The sequence below is a fragment of the Nilaparvata lugens genome, chromosome 1, assembly GCF_014356525.2.
Source record: "Nilaparvata lugens isolate BPH chromosome 1, ASM1435652v1, whole genome shotgun sequence".
Taxonomy (NCBI): Eukaryota; Metazoa; Arthropoda; class Insecta; order Hemiptera; family Delphacidae; genus Nilaparvata; species Nilaparvata lugens.
In genome coordinates this window covers 42,743,664-42,758,844 of record NC_052504.1, presented here as the reverse complement: position 1 = coordinate 42,758,844, position 15,181 = coordinate 42,743,664, and the positions used below count along the sequence as shown (strand labels likewise).

At 33.4% G+C, this 15,181-nt stretch overlaps 1 protein-coding gene across 2 annotated transcripts in view; it reads left to right on the top strand.

The window, feature by feature from the left end:
* The window catches only part of LOC111052105 (atrial natriuretic peptide-converting enzyme), a 188,706-nt gene that overhangs the window by 130,350 nt on the left and 43,175 nt on the right, over positions 1 to 15,181 (top strand). For both annotated transcript variants that reach the window (XM_039434317.1, XM_039434313.1), the window contains exon 3: positions 6,185 to 6,392. In XM_039434317.1, coding sequence (XP_039290251.1) covers positions 6,185 to 6,392 — 208 coding nt within the window. The remainder of the gene's footprint in view (positions 1 to 6,184; positions 6,393 to 15,181) is intronic.

Genomic DNA, 15,181 nt, shown 5'->3' with positions numbered 1-15,181 from the left:
CTTCCATTTGCTTTCATCTTTGTACATACTTTTCCCACGTTTAGCTAATCTTACCTCATCAACCGGTTGATTATTATTCAATTCACCAGCTCCTGTTGAGTTGTCATTGTTTTGTCCGTCTCTGGATGAAGATGCTCTGTTAGTTTCCACAGCAACATTGCTCATGCAGTCATCATCGGTAGAAGATTCATCACCTGAAGTTGGATGGCAAGAGGATGAGTCATAGATGTCTTCTTCCAGCTCAGACATTGAATCATCTGTAACAAGTTCAAAATAAAAAATTATTAGTTATTATCATAGGAAAAAGTGAAACTCCTTTTGAGAAAAGTAAAAATCGTGGACGCGTTTCAAGCTACTCACCTTTGCGTACGCGACACATAGAAATCGTGAGTGAGCTGCAAAGCAAGTATAAGTTTATTCATCATTATTTAACTTAATACTGCAGTTTCAAGAAGCATGGATAACCTCAACAATCACAAAAGTAAAAATGCTCAAAAGTATAAAATTAATGAGTAAATATGCTGCTTTGATTGAAGGTAGATGCATGACTCAACCATTTGATATACTTACCCAAGGTAGGCCTAATGTGTGTGTAATTAAAATTTTATTAAAAAACTGTACAAGCTTGTACATTGAAATAATTCATTTCTATAGAATAAAAAAACTATTTTGAATTAATTTCGAAATAGTTCCAAGTTCTATGAACTTGAAATGAAATACTAATATTGTAGAATGGTAGTAGAGAAAATCTAGCCAAAATATTTAGAGGTTCCGTTATCTTGTTTGGAAAAATGATTCATCAATATTTATGATGGAATCAATTAGTTTTCAGTCAAAATATGAAGAATAAACAAATATTTGATTATGATAAAGAAATCAAGAAATAAAAGCACTCACCTTCAAACATTGTGATGGAATACGAAGCAATATTATTGAAGACACAAAGCGCTGTTCAACATGACTTCTGCAATACTGGCCTATCCCACGAGCATGTGGCTTGGGCCAGTATTGCCATCATTTTCCAAAGACTAAACAGTAGAGCAATAACAAACTTGTGCTGCCATCTACGGGAAGAATGAGAAAGGTTGCTTAGGCCACTTTTACGTTTACATTTCATGTTATAGGGAATCTTTACAGCTGACAACTTGAATTTGATAATTTTGTGGGTTGGGCATTGTCCATTGTCCATTGGAGGACAGGTAACGCCTCAATTGTTCATTGAACTTTTGGAGGTTACACTTTTGTTTACAATTGATCAGATGTTTTGTAACAGCTCAGACACAGCTGACTGATTCAATATCATCAATGTCATGCCAGGATTTAATGTAAGCTATAATTATTATTTCTAAAATTAAGAACTATTGAAGAAGGATAGAGAATTTCAATAAAAAAATAAAATGTATTATTGTTAGAATTATTTATTACTCACGAAATTACAATATAATGTTGGATGTTGTGTAACGAACAAGGTCATAGCATGAATATTGTATCATTGATAAGAGCAGCAAAATTGATTATAACAGTTTCGAATATAATAAGAATTTTATAGAAATATTAAATTATAAATTATTGTTTCAACTGAGTCACATGGTGAATGAATCTCTTTGGCAAGTCTAAGCCAATCATATGTCATAGAAATGGCAACAAAAGGGATGATCATTTGAAAGCATAATAATTATATTAATCTGTTATCAGCCAGCAAACTTTCCTTATCATATATGCTAGTGCATGTACACTGTATAGGGGAACTTTATTTAGATAATTAAGCAATTTACAAAATTATACAAATTAAGTTATTATTTTAATCAAAGGAATTATATTTTACTGCTTGCCACTGACATCATGGCTATGTCATAATCATTCCACCAATGGCGAATTTTCATGCAAATTAATTACACAGAGATTCCAAGAAAAAGATTCTAGCCAAAAGCTTAGAAGAATGCAGCACACTTCCCTTTTAAAATCCTCACCGTTAAGACCTTGTTAAAAAGTTACCAAAGACCTATTAGTGAAATTTTATTCGATTTTTGTATTTTTTATCTGTGAGCCAATATCTAAGGCCAATTTATCTATTATTTCATAAAATTATTCATCAATTGATTGTTCTAGAAATTCAAATTTAATTATTCCCCAATTTAATTGGTGAAGGAAATATTTAATTAAAATTCCACACGTGCTAAGACTGAAGCCTGGACCAGCCACCGATCATACAAAATTTGATTTAAAGGAACCACGACCACCAAGAGGATTCACGTGAGTTATTTTATGTTTGGGGCCCCAATCTTCGCTTCGAAAAGACATAGTGCAGAAAAATATAAAATTTTCTTCATTAAAGTAATGGCCACGCCGACAAGCGCTTCTAATCATTAAGATCCTAGATTTTATCTGGTATAGAATTTATAAGAACTTGTAGTTGATTAACTATCCTCCGCTGCCAGAACCACGACCTTGAGTAATTTTAAAAATCTTTTATAATTTGTTTTCATTATTTTTAAAAAACCGTTGAATTTGTCAATTATAAAGTCTGTTGGATCATGCATGGTATCACGCCAGCACAAGCAAATTTCTATTATTTTGTCGATGTTAAACTATTTTCAATCTGTAATCCAAGCTTTAAATCTGCACTGTCAAATTATATATTTTATTATATTATATTTCCACTTTGTCAATTCGTTTTCTGAGTTCGATTATTTCTTAAGCCTGTCAATTATTGTGTCTGACACATTCCATATTATCAAGAACTGATCAAGTACGATCATTGAAATAATTGATTCAACCTGGATATTGAAACAGATCTAAGTGGATGTAGTGTGTGGAGTCAGATCGAGATTATCATTCTATTCTCTGTCCTTACCTGCTCATATATCAGCTTTCATCTGTGACCAACTTCGGCTTGGAAGCGAATTTTTCGACTGACTGTATGGCAGATGCAGCTGGAGATAATATAATTTCCTACAATAGAGCATAAGGCCCGACAAGACTCTGTTCTCGAAGTATATTCCGAACGATCTCTGGTCCTTAGTACCCTCTCTTAATCCTTCGGAACTTATTAGAGACGCAGTCCCGTAGATTATCTACTTTGGGGTTTTTGCTCGACCTGTATGATTTTGTATGCTGTTGCATCACAGGTAATAGTTTCAAGATCACCGTACTCAGTGTTTAGCGACCGCTACACTACATCTTAAATTTCATCATTATACAATCAGTCATAAGAAGAATCAAGGGTGAGCGAGTGTTCATGCCTCCCGCGATTCAGACGATTGTATCGAATCTTGTAGTGACTCAGTCAGTCTGGTGTTCGCTTAGCGTCCACGCACGCATTTTCAAATTCCTAACCTCGATACTGGAGACTCAGTACAGGATTCGTTATAGGTGTGTCGATTTAACCTTGGCGGCAATAGTAACTCCCCAATAAGTGCTTCACAGTATATGCTACTGCACTTAAACCAATATACATACATTTTTTTAATTAGATATAATAACGAAATAATATCCTTTCTATTATAAATAATAGTAATAAAATGAAGATTCAATTTATGTTCACATGCATGAGTACAGTAGGTGAGGCAAAAACACCGGCAAAAGGAAGATTCCTTGTGGCGCCAGTGCGAGTCGTAAATCAGCTTAATCAGGGATGTAATATATGAACTTGAATTTAGCGTATGAAGTTTTCGAAAATATAATTTATAATATGAAGCTGATTATTGTATAAAAGTCAACGATTGGAAATAATTCAAGTTCAGCCATGCCTCTATGGCTCTTTTTCTGTGCTTATTATTTCGGAAATTATTAAGTGGAAATTCACTTTATAGTATATTTATGAATTTACTGCTAATGTAGTAAAGTTGCCTTCTAAGAAGAGCTGATTCGGTGTTTTATATTTCATATTTTCTTATTGTATTAGGGTCTAAGATTATAATTAATGTCATCGGCTAGAGGGTAATTATGCTCGTATTTAAAACTGTAATTTGTTATGCAACTAAGATATAACTGTCGTATAGTTTTAACATCAAATTCACTGAACAATTATTTATCTAAATAATATTCAAAGAAATCACCACTTTTTACTTGATGAAGCTGTGATCACAACAGAACAGAATATTACTCAAGTACCAGATTGTCGTTTTTTTGTATCTAAAAGAACAGACCCCAACTGCTAAACCGCTACAGTCAATACTTTAAAGGACACTGTGGTAGAACTTTTACAAATATTTTTTTAAAACCCATTAGTTTCAGTGCATATAAAATCTAACAATCACAGAATGGTTAGTAATGTAAGGCTATAATGAATGAGAATGTACAGATATATATGTTCTCCCCTTGTTTTGGAAAAACTGTATTAAAAATCAATGTAAGCATATCTTATTCAGCTAATTATATTATAACGAGCTCTCATCTTACAACGTAGCAAATGTAATGATGAAAGCACTCCGTGGTCATTTTTGGGTAATAGCAGCGAAAGATGTCTTAATTTCTTCATTAGGTCTAGCATAATGAGAAAAGCGATTATGATGAGTCGAAATAACAGGCAAACATCTTGAAAACAAGATGGCTGTCAAAAGTTTTAGGGTTTAGCTATATCGCTTGTATTCCAATAACCGTTCAAGACATTCAACCGTTTTTTGGACGACAATATTCTAAAAATCTCCCCCTACAGTTTCTTTTCTATGAAATCGCCCTCAAAAACGCATATTTCATTATTATTATAACCTTCAAAAGCCCAACAAAACGTTTTTCTTTTTTGGTGCGTTTTTCCATATACACATGAGGTAAACAAGCTAGAACTATATAATCGATTTTTCCATGACTTCTTCAAGATAGAGACTTGAATATGGTCTTAATCTCTTTGTTCAGTGGCGCCATTTCACCAAACTGGTAGGGGAAAAACCAAGAGGTATCAGGGGGGAGGGGGAAGGAATACGCCCAAAGGATAGAGGGTCCTGGGTTTTTCCATAAATGTTACATTCGAAGATGTTATTATATGCTTCATTTTCTTCAGTTTTATACAAGTGGTTGAAGTATCAATACAAACATATACATTATTAGTTATTAAATCATGAAATATTTATTAGAAATATAGGCCTACAGAGAGGCCCTGAAGTAGGAATACACATATAAAGATTTCTTAAAAATCATGGAAAAAGATAAATTTTTCTTTTACAATGACAATTTCATTGGGGATCATATTCTAATTGAAAAATAACTTTCAGTTAGTAAGCTAAAGTAACATTAAGCTGTTCCTATAATTATTCTCACCAACTCTGTACATACATTATATTGATTGTCTGATTGTGCCCTTTCTTTTGCTTTCACTGTGACATCTTGCAACTAGTTAATTCTCACGTTGAAATTTATGCAATAACTCACTTATTGTGCCCTCATCAATAATTATACCCATTCTATATTCAAGCTCAACTATACCACAGAGAAAAATATATTCTTCATTACTCCGTACCCATTACATACATTCGTACATTACGTACATACATTCAAGGCAATTTTGCTACATTGTTGATACTGTGGAAAAAATTATACTACTGCTGTTTAAAAAAGTATCAAATATTAAGTATTAAATATTGATGATAGAAAAAACGAAAATATTCGAAATCATTAAAAAGTCCAAGATGCCGGTCATTATAGACAGAAATTTTTATATCGCATGCTATTCAGTAATATTGTGAGAGATATCGGACTGATTTTACCAAAGTGTTAAGAATTAACCGAAGATTATTTAGGAGTATCAACTCATTATTTGAAGTACTCTTTTTATGATTAATTCAACTTCAAAAGCTTGGAACATACATTTTTCAGGGACAACATTCCACTTTCCACCCTTTCAATGTATTCACAGTAGACATACACTAGATATTATTGGCACAGTGTTGTAAAATATTTCCGAAGCTTCAACATGACATCAGCTGGTTGAAGGCTGTAAGTTCATCCTCTACGGCTAGTGCGTCATCGGAAAAAGAGATAAAAGAACTGTTTCAGCGGAAAACACGCTTTTTCCACCATATGTCAAACCTAACGATAGGAAAAGCGTGTAACTCATGACTCCTTAAAGGCAGTTTGTAGCTCGTACGAAAATGAACTTCATTTCAAGAGAGCAACAAAATTTGTAATGTCCATTTTATTTATTCTACTTTTAACATTTTTTTTTTATTTTGGATTTGGTGTGTTTTAGCGCAAGACAAAGCCGAGCCTCGAGCCTGGCATTGCCCGGCCTATCGCTGCCCTGTCGCGAGGGTGAGGGATCACTGCTCGACATTCTCATGCGGCCGCACCATGCAAGACAATCGACTCCACCCCCGCCACCACTTAGAACCAAGTACCGAGAGCAGCACCCTTGCCCTCCTCCACTGCCTGCCGAGTATCAGCAATCAACTGACAAGGTCAGTTACACTCACCTACCAACACTCTCTATTCAATCAAGAGTTTCAATATCTCTTCCAGGTTACTCAGAACCCAACTCGGATTGCGGGTTTTCACTTACGAACACTCTGTATTCAATAAACAATTCCTATATCTCTTATTCATGTTGTTTGAAATCCAACTTAAATATTGTGAGTTCTCACTCACTTATTAACACTCTGCATTCTATGGGGAATTCCGATAATTCTTCCAGGTTGTTTAGAACCCAACTTGAATTATTACTTCCATCACAATACAAGTTCCGGATGCACAACCTTGTTAAACTCCAATCATGATCAAATGTCATGGGAACCAATCAGAGCAGGTTTATTGAAAAGCAGGCTCCTTTGGCAATTCTTGTGGCATTTTATCACTGTTGTAATTTAACATGCTTTTGTGCAAGCGAGCCATAGATTCTCAATTTATAGCAATTCTAGTTATTACTTTCTCTTTCAGGTATTGAATTCATACTATAGATCCCATTGAACTTTCTTATCATATTCCGGTAGAGTGTATGGGAAAGGTGAAATAAGATTGAATGAAGATTAAAATGGAAATAAGATTCATAATAAATAACAATATCGTAGATTGAAAAATTACGAAGTGAAGAATTATTGTTCAATTTCCAATCGTAAGAAATATAATATATGAAAAATAAGGAGGTTACGTTAAAATTATACCGAGGTTATGTTAAATATCAATCTTACCTGAACATTATTTACGTAAACATAAGAAGTTTGCGAAAGAATTTTGATGAGCTTTCATACATTATCAGTAATAATTGTTCATTAGAGTTTCATATTATTATCCTCAGTGAGACTTGGATAGTTGAAGAGGATGATTTTAATTTTAATTTGAATGGTTATTCAGTGGTTAACAAGCCATGTAAAACAAATGAATGTGATGGAATTTGTGTCTTTTTCAAATGCAATTTTATAGTGGATGAGTTGGATTACGAAATAAAAGAATCTAACTCAATTCTTTTGGATGTACAAGTGCCAGGTGCGAAGGATAAGATAACACTTATCACTGTTTATAGGTCTCCTTCAACCAATGTAGATAATTGTCTCAATTGTTTGAATGATTGTTTGTATTCTATCAAAAATAAGCCCAATATAATTTTTGCCGGTGACTTGAATATACATCTGAATAAGTCTACGCTTGCGACTAATGAATATTTCGGAATTTTATCGTTGAGTGGTTTTAAATCATACATAAACAAGCCTACTAGAGTTCAAAACGGCACTGAATCGACTATCGATCACATATTTTTAAAGAATTCCTCTTTCAATCCCGACAATGTAATGAGTTCAGTAATAAAAACAAACATCACTCATCACTTTTGTGTCAGCATCCACATTGGTCTTTCTACTGACAAAATTGTAAGTAAAAATAATTCTTTCAATAAAATAGATTTCAATAAATTAATATTATCCATATTACCTATATTATCCATTGAATCTGAAAACTGGGATAACCTATTAGATGATAATTTACATGTGACTGAAGCAATGCAAATTTTAACTGACAAAATATCAAATCACATTGAACTTGCAACAGTTACAGTAAAGAATCCGCATAAATTACAACCCCTTAAACCTTGGATTACGCGTGGTCTTGTACATTCGATTAAAAACGGGACAAATTGTTTAAAACACTTTCAAAGCAGCCTTTCAATGACAGTTTAAGAAATGAGTATAAAAATTACAGAAATCTTCCTTATAGATTAATAAAACAGAATAAATGTGAGTATTATAAGAATAAAATTAATCAGAATATAAACAACTCTAAGAAAATCTGGGAAACTCTAAACGAATTGTTAGGTAGAAAAAATCCCAAAATAGAAGCTGATACACTAAATCAACATTTTGCTCGCGTAGGAAAACTTTATGCTGAGAGATTGAAGTCAAATAATCTCATTGCAAAAACATGTAATCATTTCAAGGACTCGTGTGTGGAGCATTACAACTCTTTCTTCTTGACACCTACCAATGAAAATGGAATTACTGCTACAATAAACTCTCTAAACAATAACTCAGATCCAGGAATTGACAATATTAGCAATAGGATTTTAAAAACTATTTCACCACTTATTATAAAACCATTGAAGGTGATAATAAATCGATGTTTTGCGGAGGGGTTTTTCCCTGATAGTTTAAAATTGGCCAATATCATACCCCTACATAAATCAGGTGATGCTTCTAATCCATCAAATTATCGTCGAATCAGCTTGTTGAGTACTTTTCCAAAAATTATTGAAAAGTTAATAAAATACCATTTAGTTAGCTATCTCCTAAAGCATAATATAATTCACAAAAATCAATTTGGGTTTCACTCTAAAAAAAATACAGTAGATGCAATATCTCTTCTAACACAGAAAATTACAGAAAATTTCAATAACAAAAATAAAACAATAGCCATATTTTTAGACCTTGCTAAAGCTTTTGACACTTTTCCTCACTCAAAACTTCTGATAAAAATGGAAAAGTTGGGTATTCGATGAATAGCCCTTGAATTATTATTAAGAGCTATTTAAAAAATCTGGTGTGGCGCACTCACACAACTTTCCTTGCCGTTATGAAAATTGATCACCTGACGCTAGTGTGAACGCGCATCTCAAGTCTACTTATAAACAAAGATCTGAGCCAGCTGATGACAGGACAATAACGCTGGAGACATACGAGGTCTGCTATCTCTTCATAGTGAATCATTTAATAGAATCAACAGTTGCCAACAGTTTGCAATTGAAATAATAACATTTTCTCGAATTTCGTGCTTATTTTCAATTTTAGGTGAAAATGTTACTGAACATTAATTGTAGAGATTTTCATGCTTAATCTTTTCCACTCAAAATGTTTTGTTTAAATTTTATCTGAAGCCTGATAATTGGGAATCTAAAATCGAACTTTGCTTAGATGGAGCTCCTGAAATATTTACAGATATGGGACTTGTGGCAGTTGATAGAGCTTATCAATTACTATTTTTGGTATAAATTTAATCGAGATCGTTGGAGCCGTTTTTGAGAAAATCGCGAAAAACCCTGTTTTTGACAACATTTTCGCCATTTCAGCCGCCATCTTGAATTGCATTTGATCGAAATTGTTCGTGTCGGATCCTTATATTGTAAGGACCTTAAGTTCCAAATTTCAAGTCATTCCGTTCATTGGGAGATGAGATATCGTGTACACACACACACACACACACACACACACACACACACACACACACACACACACACACACACACACACACACACACATACACACAGACCAATACCCAAAAACCACTTTTTTGGACTCAGGGGACCTTAAAACGTATAGAAATTTAGAAATTGGGTAACCTTAATTTTTTTCGGAAAGCAATACTTTTCTTACCTATGGTAATAGGGCAAGGAAAGTAAAAATAGATTCCAAATGCTCAAAATTGATAATAAAACCGGTTTTGAACAACTAACTCACTGATTACGGTCTTCCACAAGGAACAGTCTTGTCGCCGATTCTCTTCCTAATCTACATTAATGATCGTCCTCAAGTTAGAATTAAAAAATGGTGTTTCAATCGCTTTTGCTGATGACACTTCATTGTTATTCAGTGAAACGAATTGGGAGGATATTAAAAAAGCAGCAGAATCTGGACTTAAAATAGTAAAATCCTGGTTTGATGAGCATATATTAACATTGAACATAAAAAAAAGTAATTTCATGTCTTTCTCCCCAAATTCTATAGGCCAGCCGCAAGGTTTGGATTTCATTAAAATCCATAATGTAAATTGCAACGATTCTGATTGGATGAATTGTACATGCTCAAAGCTTAATAGAGAACATAGTGTTAAATATTTGGGTGTAATGATTGATCAACATTCGCGTTGGGATGTTCACATTAATAGTACATGTAACAAACTCAGACATTGGATAAGTAAATTCCGTAATATCAGCCAAGTTAGTAATAAAAAAATCTCAAGACTCATATATTTTGCCTACATTCAATCATTTCTGCAATATGGAATAAAAATTTGGGGTGGAACATACTCAAACCACTTGGAAAAACTTTTTGTAATTCAAAAACAACTTATAAGAGCTATATTGGGAAAACCCAGACTCTATCCAAGTGAGTACCTGTTTAGTGAGATAGATGTTTCAACTGTCAGGCAGCTTTACATAAGAAATTTAATCATGTACATAAATAAACATATGAATCTTTTCAACCTGCGTGTTTCACCGTATAACCTCCGTCCCCCATCTATTACTTTTCAAATTACAGATACTATTTTATCAATTTGTAGAAAACAATTTCTATATCAGGTATCAAAGCTCATCAATGTTATTCCTAACCATTTTATCACTAGTAAATTGAATAGAAAACTGCTAATTGAAATTCATACATGGATAATCTCGAACAATGTAATTTTGGCAATGTAATTTCCTCATAGCTTAGTATAAAGACTTCTCATGTTTTTTATGTAATTTTCAACTATTCTTTACTTCCCCCTATGCCTTCACTCTGCTCTTTCTCTTCCCTTCCTCACTCACTTTTTACTCTCCCTATTTCTTAATAATATCCCATTATTATTTTCTTGTACTGTTAAGCATTGAACACTCGGCCTCTGCGCTCAGGTTCCTCGAACCTTGCAGGGACTTCCCGTTTTTAATATAGTTATGTATAATCCTATTAATGGTATTTTTCTTTTTCATTTTATATTGTATTTTACTTTTCCATTTATAACCATTTTTGTGATTGTAATTATGTTTTTGGGACAAATAAAGATTTGATTCGATTTGAAATACTACATAACTTCAAGCTCAAAACTCATAAAAATCTTCTCCAATATCATTTAATAAGAGATTTGACAAATCAAACAGAATAGAGTTTTGTCCACCAAAGATTTTGTCATTAGTAGATTCAGAAAAGTTTTAGTCACAACCAGCCAATCACAAAGCAGTATATATAAAAACCACAACCCATGATGCTGTCACGTTATTTTTTTATAATTAAACTAGCAGGAACCCGTGCTTCGCAAGGATCTGTTGTAAAACTTGACGTAATGAAATTTTGAAGAATTGAAAATAGGCCTATAACACCATCCTTGGTTAATAAAGAATCTATATGCAAAATTTCAAGTTAATTAGTCCAGTAGTTCAGACGTGATGATGCGTCAAGCATAACTTTCCTATCCCGTACGTGCATAAGCCAGCTCTTTACTTTATATAATTATTATAGATATAGTTAACGACTGCAAGAGATAGAACTGTGGAACAGAATAGTGGTGAAACTATGATAGCGCCAGAAGTGTCTCAAACACATTAGTAGGTACTACATGAACTTTTTGAAAGTGATTTGAAAAAATGTTAAAACAACAGAACTGAATCCTTATCATTCTACCTTCATTATTTTAGAGACGAGTCTTTTGTTTGAGTCGGATGAAAATCTATTTATAAAAAAATGAATGTCTGTTTGTGTGTTTGTTTGTATGTTTGTTTTTTTCCCTGTAGACTTGAAAACTACTTGACATAATAGCATGAAACTTTGGGAATATGTTGTGTGAATATTGAGGATGGTTTCTGAACAGAAATTTTAATAGGGGGGCTAATAATAATTATTTATTAATCCATTTTACAGACCTATGTTTTCGAAATTTTCGGCCGAGCGGTTACCAAAGAGCGGAAAGATGATCATGATTCATGATCATATTATTGTGATAATATGATTTAGCATCTAAAGTTACCAGCTGTAATAAACACGTCACCCTATGATAAATTGTGCACTGGTATTAAAACGGTAGTTTGGAGTTGAGGTGTAGTTGATTGGTACCAGCTGTTGATAATGGTTCCTTAGAAGAGCTATACATATAATTATCACTCCCCTATCATTGAGAAACTGGAAAATGTTGAAAAAAATTATTCACCTAATGAAAGAGAGTTGTTCATATTGCATTCATTAATTACTGAAGAATGAAAGAATAATTTAATTTTTTTTTGAATTTAGCTTAGCTCATATTCATCCTAAAATGGAAAGAATATGGAATTCTGTGTGATTCATCGTACATCGCATATTTCCTGGACCATATATCGACAATCTACAGCTATGAAAACATTGAATTCATCTTTGAAACACTGATTTAACCTTTCTTTTTTTAATTCAATACTTTACTGATAGATATTACTACCAATTGATTGAGAAGAATAATATGTTTTAGGAATAATGAATGCTGCATGACTAAGCATATAGGAAGTTCATATTGAGACGTGAATGAAAATATTGATTGTCAGATAAATTTCATGATTCACCAAATAAAGTCAAGTGTGACATGAGATACATTGGCGGTACGAAGTTTGTCGGGTAAGGTAGTTGTAAATTAAGCTTTATTATTAATAGTCAACGCTGAAAAAGACAGGCTCAATCACCAGAAATACTATAAATTCTATGAGGGAGCAGTAAGCCATTAATTTTGAGTAGTTCAATTACTTCAATTATGGACTCTGGATACATTATGGACAATCAATACGTATGAAATTTATTAGCTACCGTACAGAATAAAAAACTTTTGATTGCAATGACTCCGACTACTATATTATTATGAATAACCATTTGGATAAAATATAAGGAATCACTCGCATCTCTCATGAACCCGTAATTTTCATTCACAAAATATTAACAAAAAATATATATATTAAGTTATATTCAATAAACTCACGGCTAGTACTCAAGTTTGTCTTTTTCTGGCCGTTCTACAAATAAATGTATGTATATGTTTGACATTTTGTTTCTGTAATCTTGTTGTCTATTAAGAAAGTCTCCAATGTGATGGCAATAAAATTTGAACTTGAGAAAAGAATTATCAACAAACTCCTAACCAAAGAAAACCTTTGTGCTCTCTTCTCATCGGAATGTATGAGACTCCATATACAGCTGATAGTAGGCGCGAACCGAACTTGCCAAGCATACAACAATGGAGCAAACACGTGGCAAGCTTGCGCTCTCAATCAACGCAAAATCAATTTGATCAGCCGCTTGATGAAATTGTTTTAAGCTTTCCAATGATTTCAACATATGTTAAGGTGTGTACAGATTTACGCGCCGCGAACATGATCACTTCACTTTCAATCAGCTGATGCCAAGCTTTTTATATCTGTATCTTACCGTTTCTTTAAAAATACAAATATAGTCAGCTGATTAAAAGTGAATTGCTCATGTTCGCGGCGCGTATATCTGTACGCACCTTTAGAATATCATGTGTCAATTATCTCAGTTCCATATGGAGTTCACCTTAGCTTAATAAGCTTAATAAGCTTACTACTTATAATAGGATCCTTTTTCATCCTTTGAAATCCGTAGAGGAAAAATATCTCAAAATCCGTTCTTAGTGAGCATCTAGCATGTTTGAAGAATATTTGTGCAAATTCTTATATCTGTAGACTGATTGGTTTGAGCTGTAGTGTGATTTCACATCAAAATTTCGAAAAGTGCCCTCTCCTGAACCCCCCTGTGCTCCTGATTGGAATTTTTTCTGCATAGATCTATTTTTTTCATAGCTGAACGAAAAAATTCCTCATAGTACTTCAATTTCCATGAATTCAATTAATATAATTATATAAATCTAAAGTTTAGGTCATATCTAAATTCACAAAGAGTTCGATTCTTGTTGGCAAGAAAAATGTTATTCAACGCAGAAATCATTGTTATTTTACTAAGAGATAGGATGAAATGAATAGTTTCCCTTTCAGGGGGAGTTTGACAACCCACAAAACTCATTTTTCATTTGAAGAAATATAGAAAAAGAGCATAGGACCTTATTTTGTTGTTCAGCTTGCCATAATACCCCTCATTTCAATATTAAATTTTTTGACTGACTGTACAGTGAGTCAATCATTCTATCAAGGCTTGAATATTTTTTTACTTTCCTTGTCCTATTACCATAGGTAAGGAAAGTATTGCTTTGCGAAAAAAATTAAGGTACCCCAATTTCTAAATTTCTATACGTTTCAAGGTCCCCTGGGTCCAAAAATGTGGTTTTTGGGTATTGGTCTGTATGTGTGTGTGTGTGTGTGTGTGTGTGTGTGTGTGTGTGTGTGTGTGTGTGTGTGTGTGTGTGTGTGTGTGTGTGTCTGTATGTGTGTGTGTGTGTGTATGAGTGTATGAGCGTCTGTGTACACGATATCTCATCTCCCAATTAACGGAATAACTTGAAATTTGGAACTTAATGTCCTTACACTATAAGGATCCGACACGAACAATTTCGATCGAATGCAATTCAAGGTGGCGGCTAAAATGGCGAAAATGTCAAAAACAGGGGTTTTCGCGATTTTCTGAAAAACGGCTCCAACGATTCTGATCAATTTTATACCTAAAATAGTCATTGATAAGCTCTATCAGCTACCACAAGTCCCATATTTGTAAAAATTTCAGGAGCTCCGCCCCATCTATGCAAAGTTTGATTTTAGGTTACCAATTATCAGGCTTCAGATACAGTTTAAACAAAAAAAATTCAAGTGGAAAAGATTGATCATGAAAATGGCTCGGCATCTCGGCTTTAGATAACAGTAAAAGTTGCGACATAATCGCCCTATACCATGGGATATCTTAATATCCCAAATACTTAATATCCTTAAAATACTTACGCTATTGTTTCTCTATGTCATCAGTTACTGCTGATGTGGATCTCAGTGCTCTTGAACAAAAGATGTCCAGATGTCAGGGCGAGGCAGAAGCCTGGTTTAGGGCATACCGTCAATTTTTGAATACAACCAAGACCCAGAAGCTAGTGCTTGGTTTGA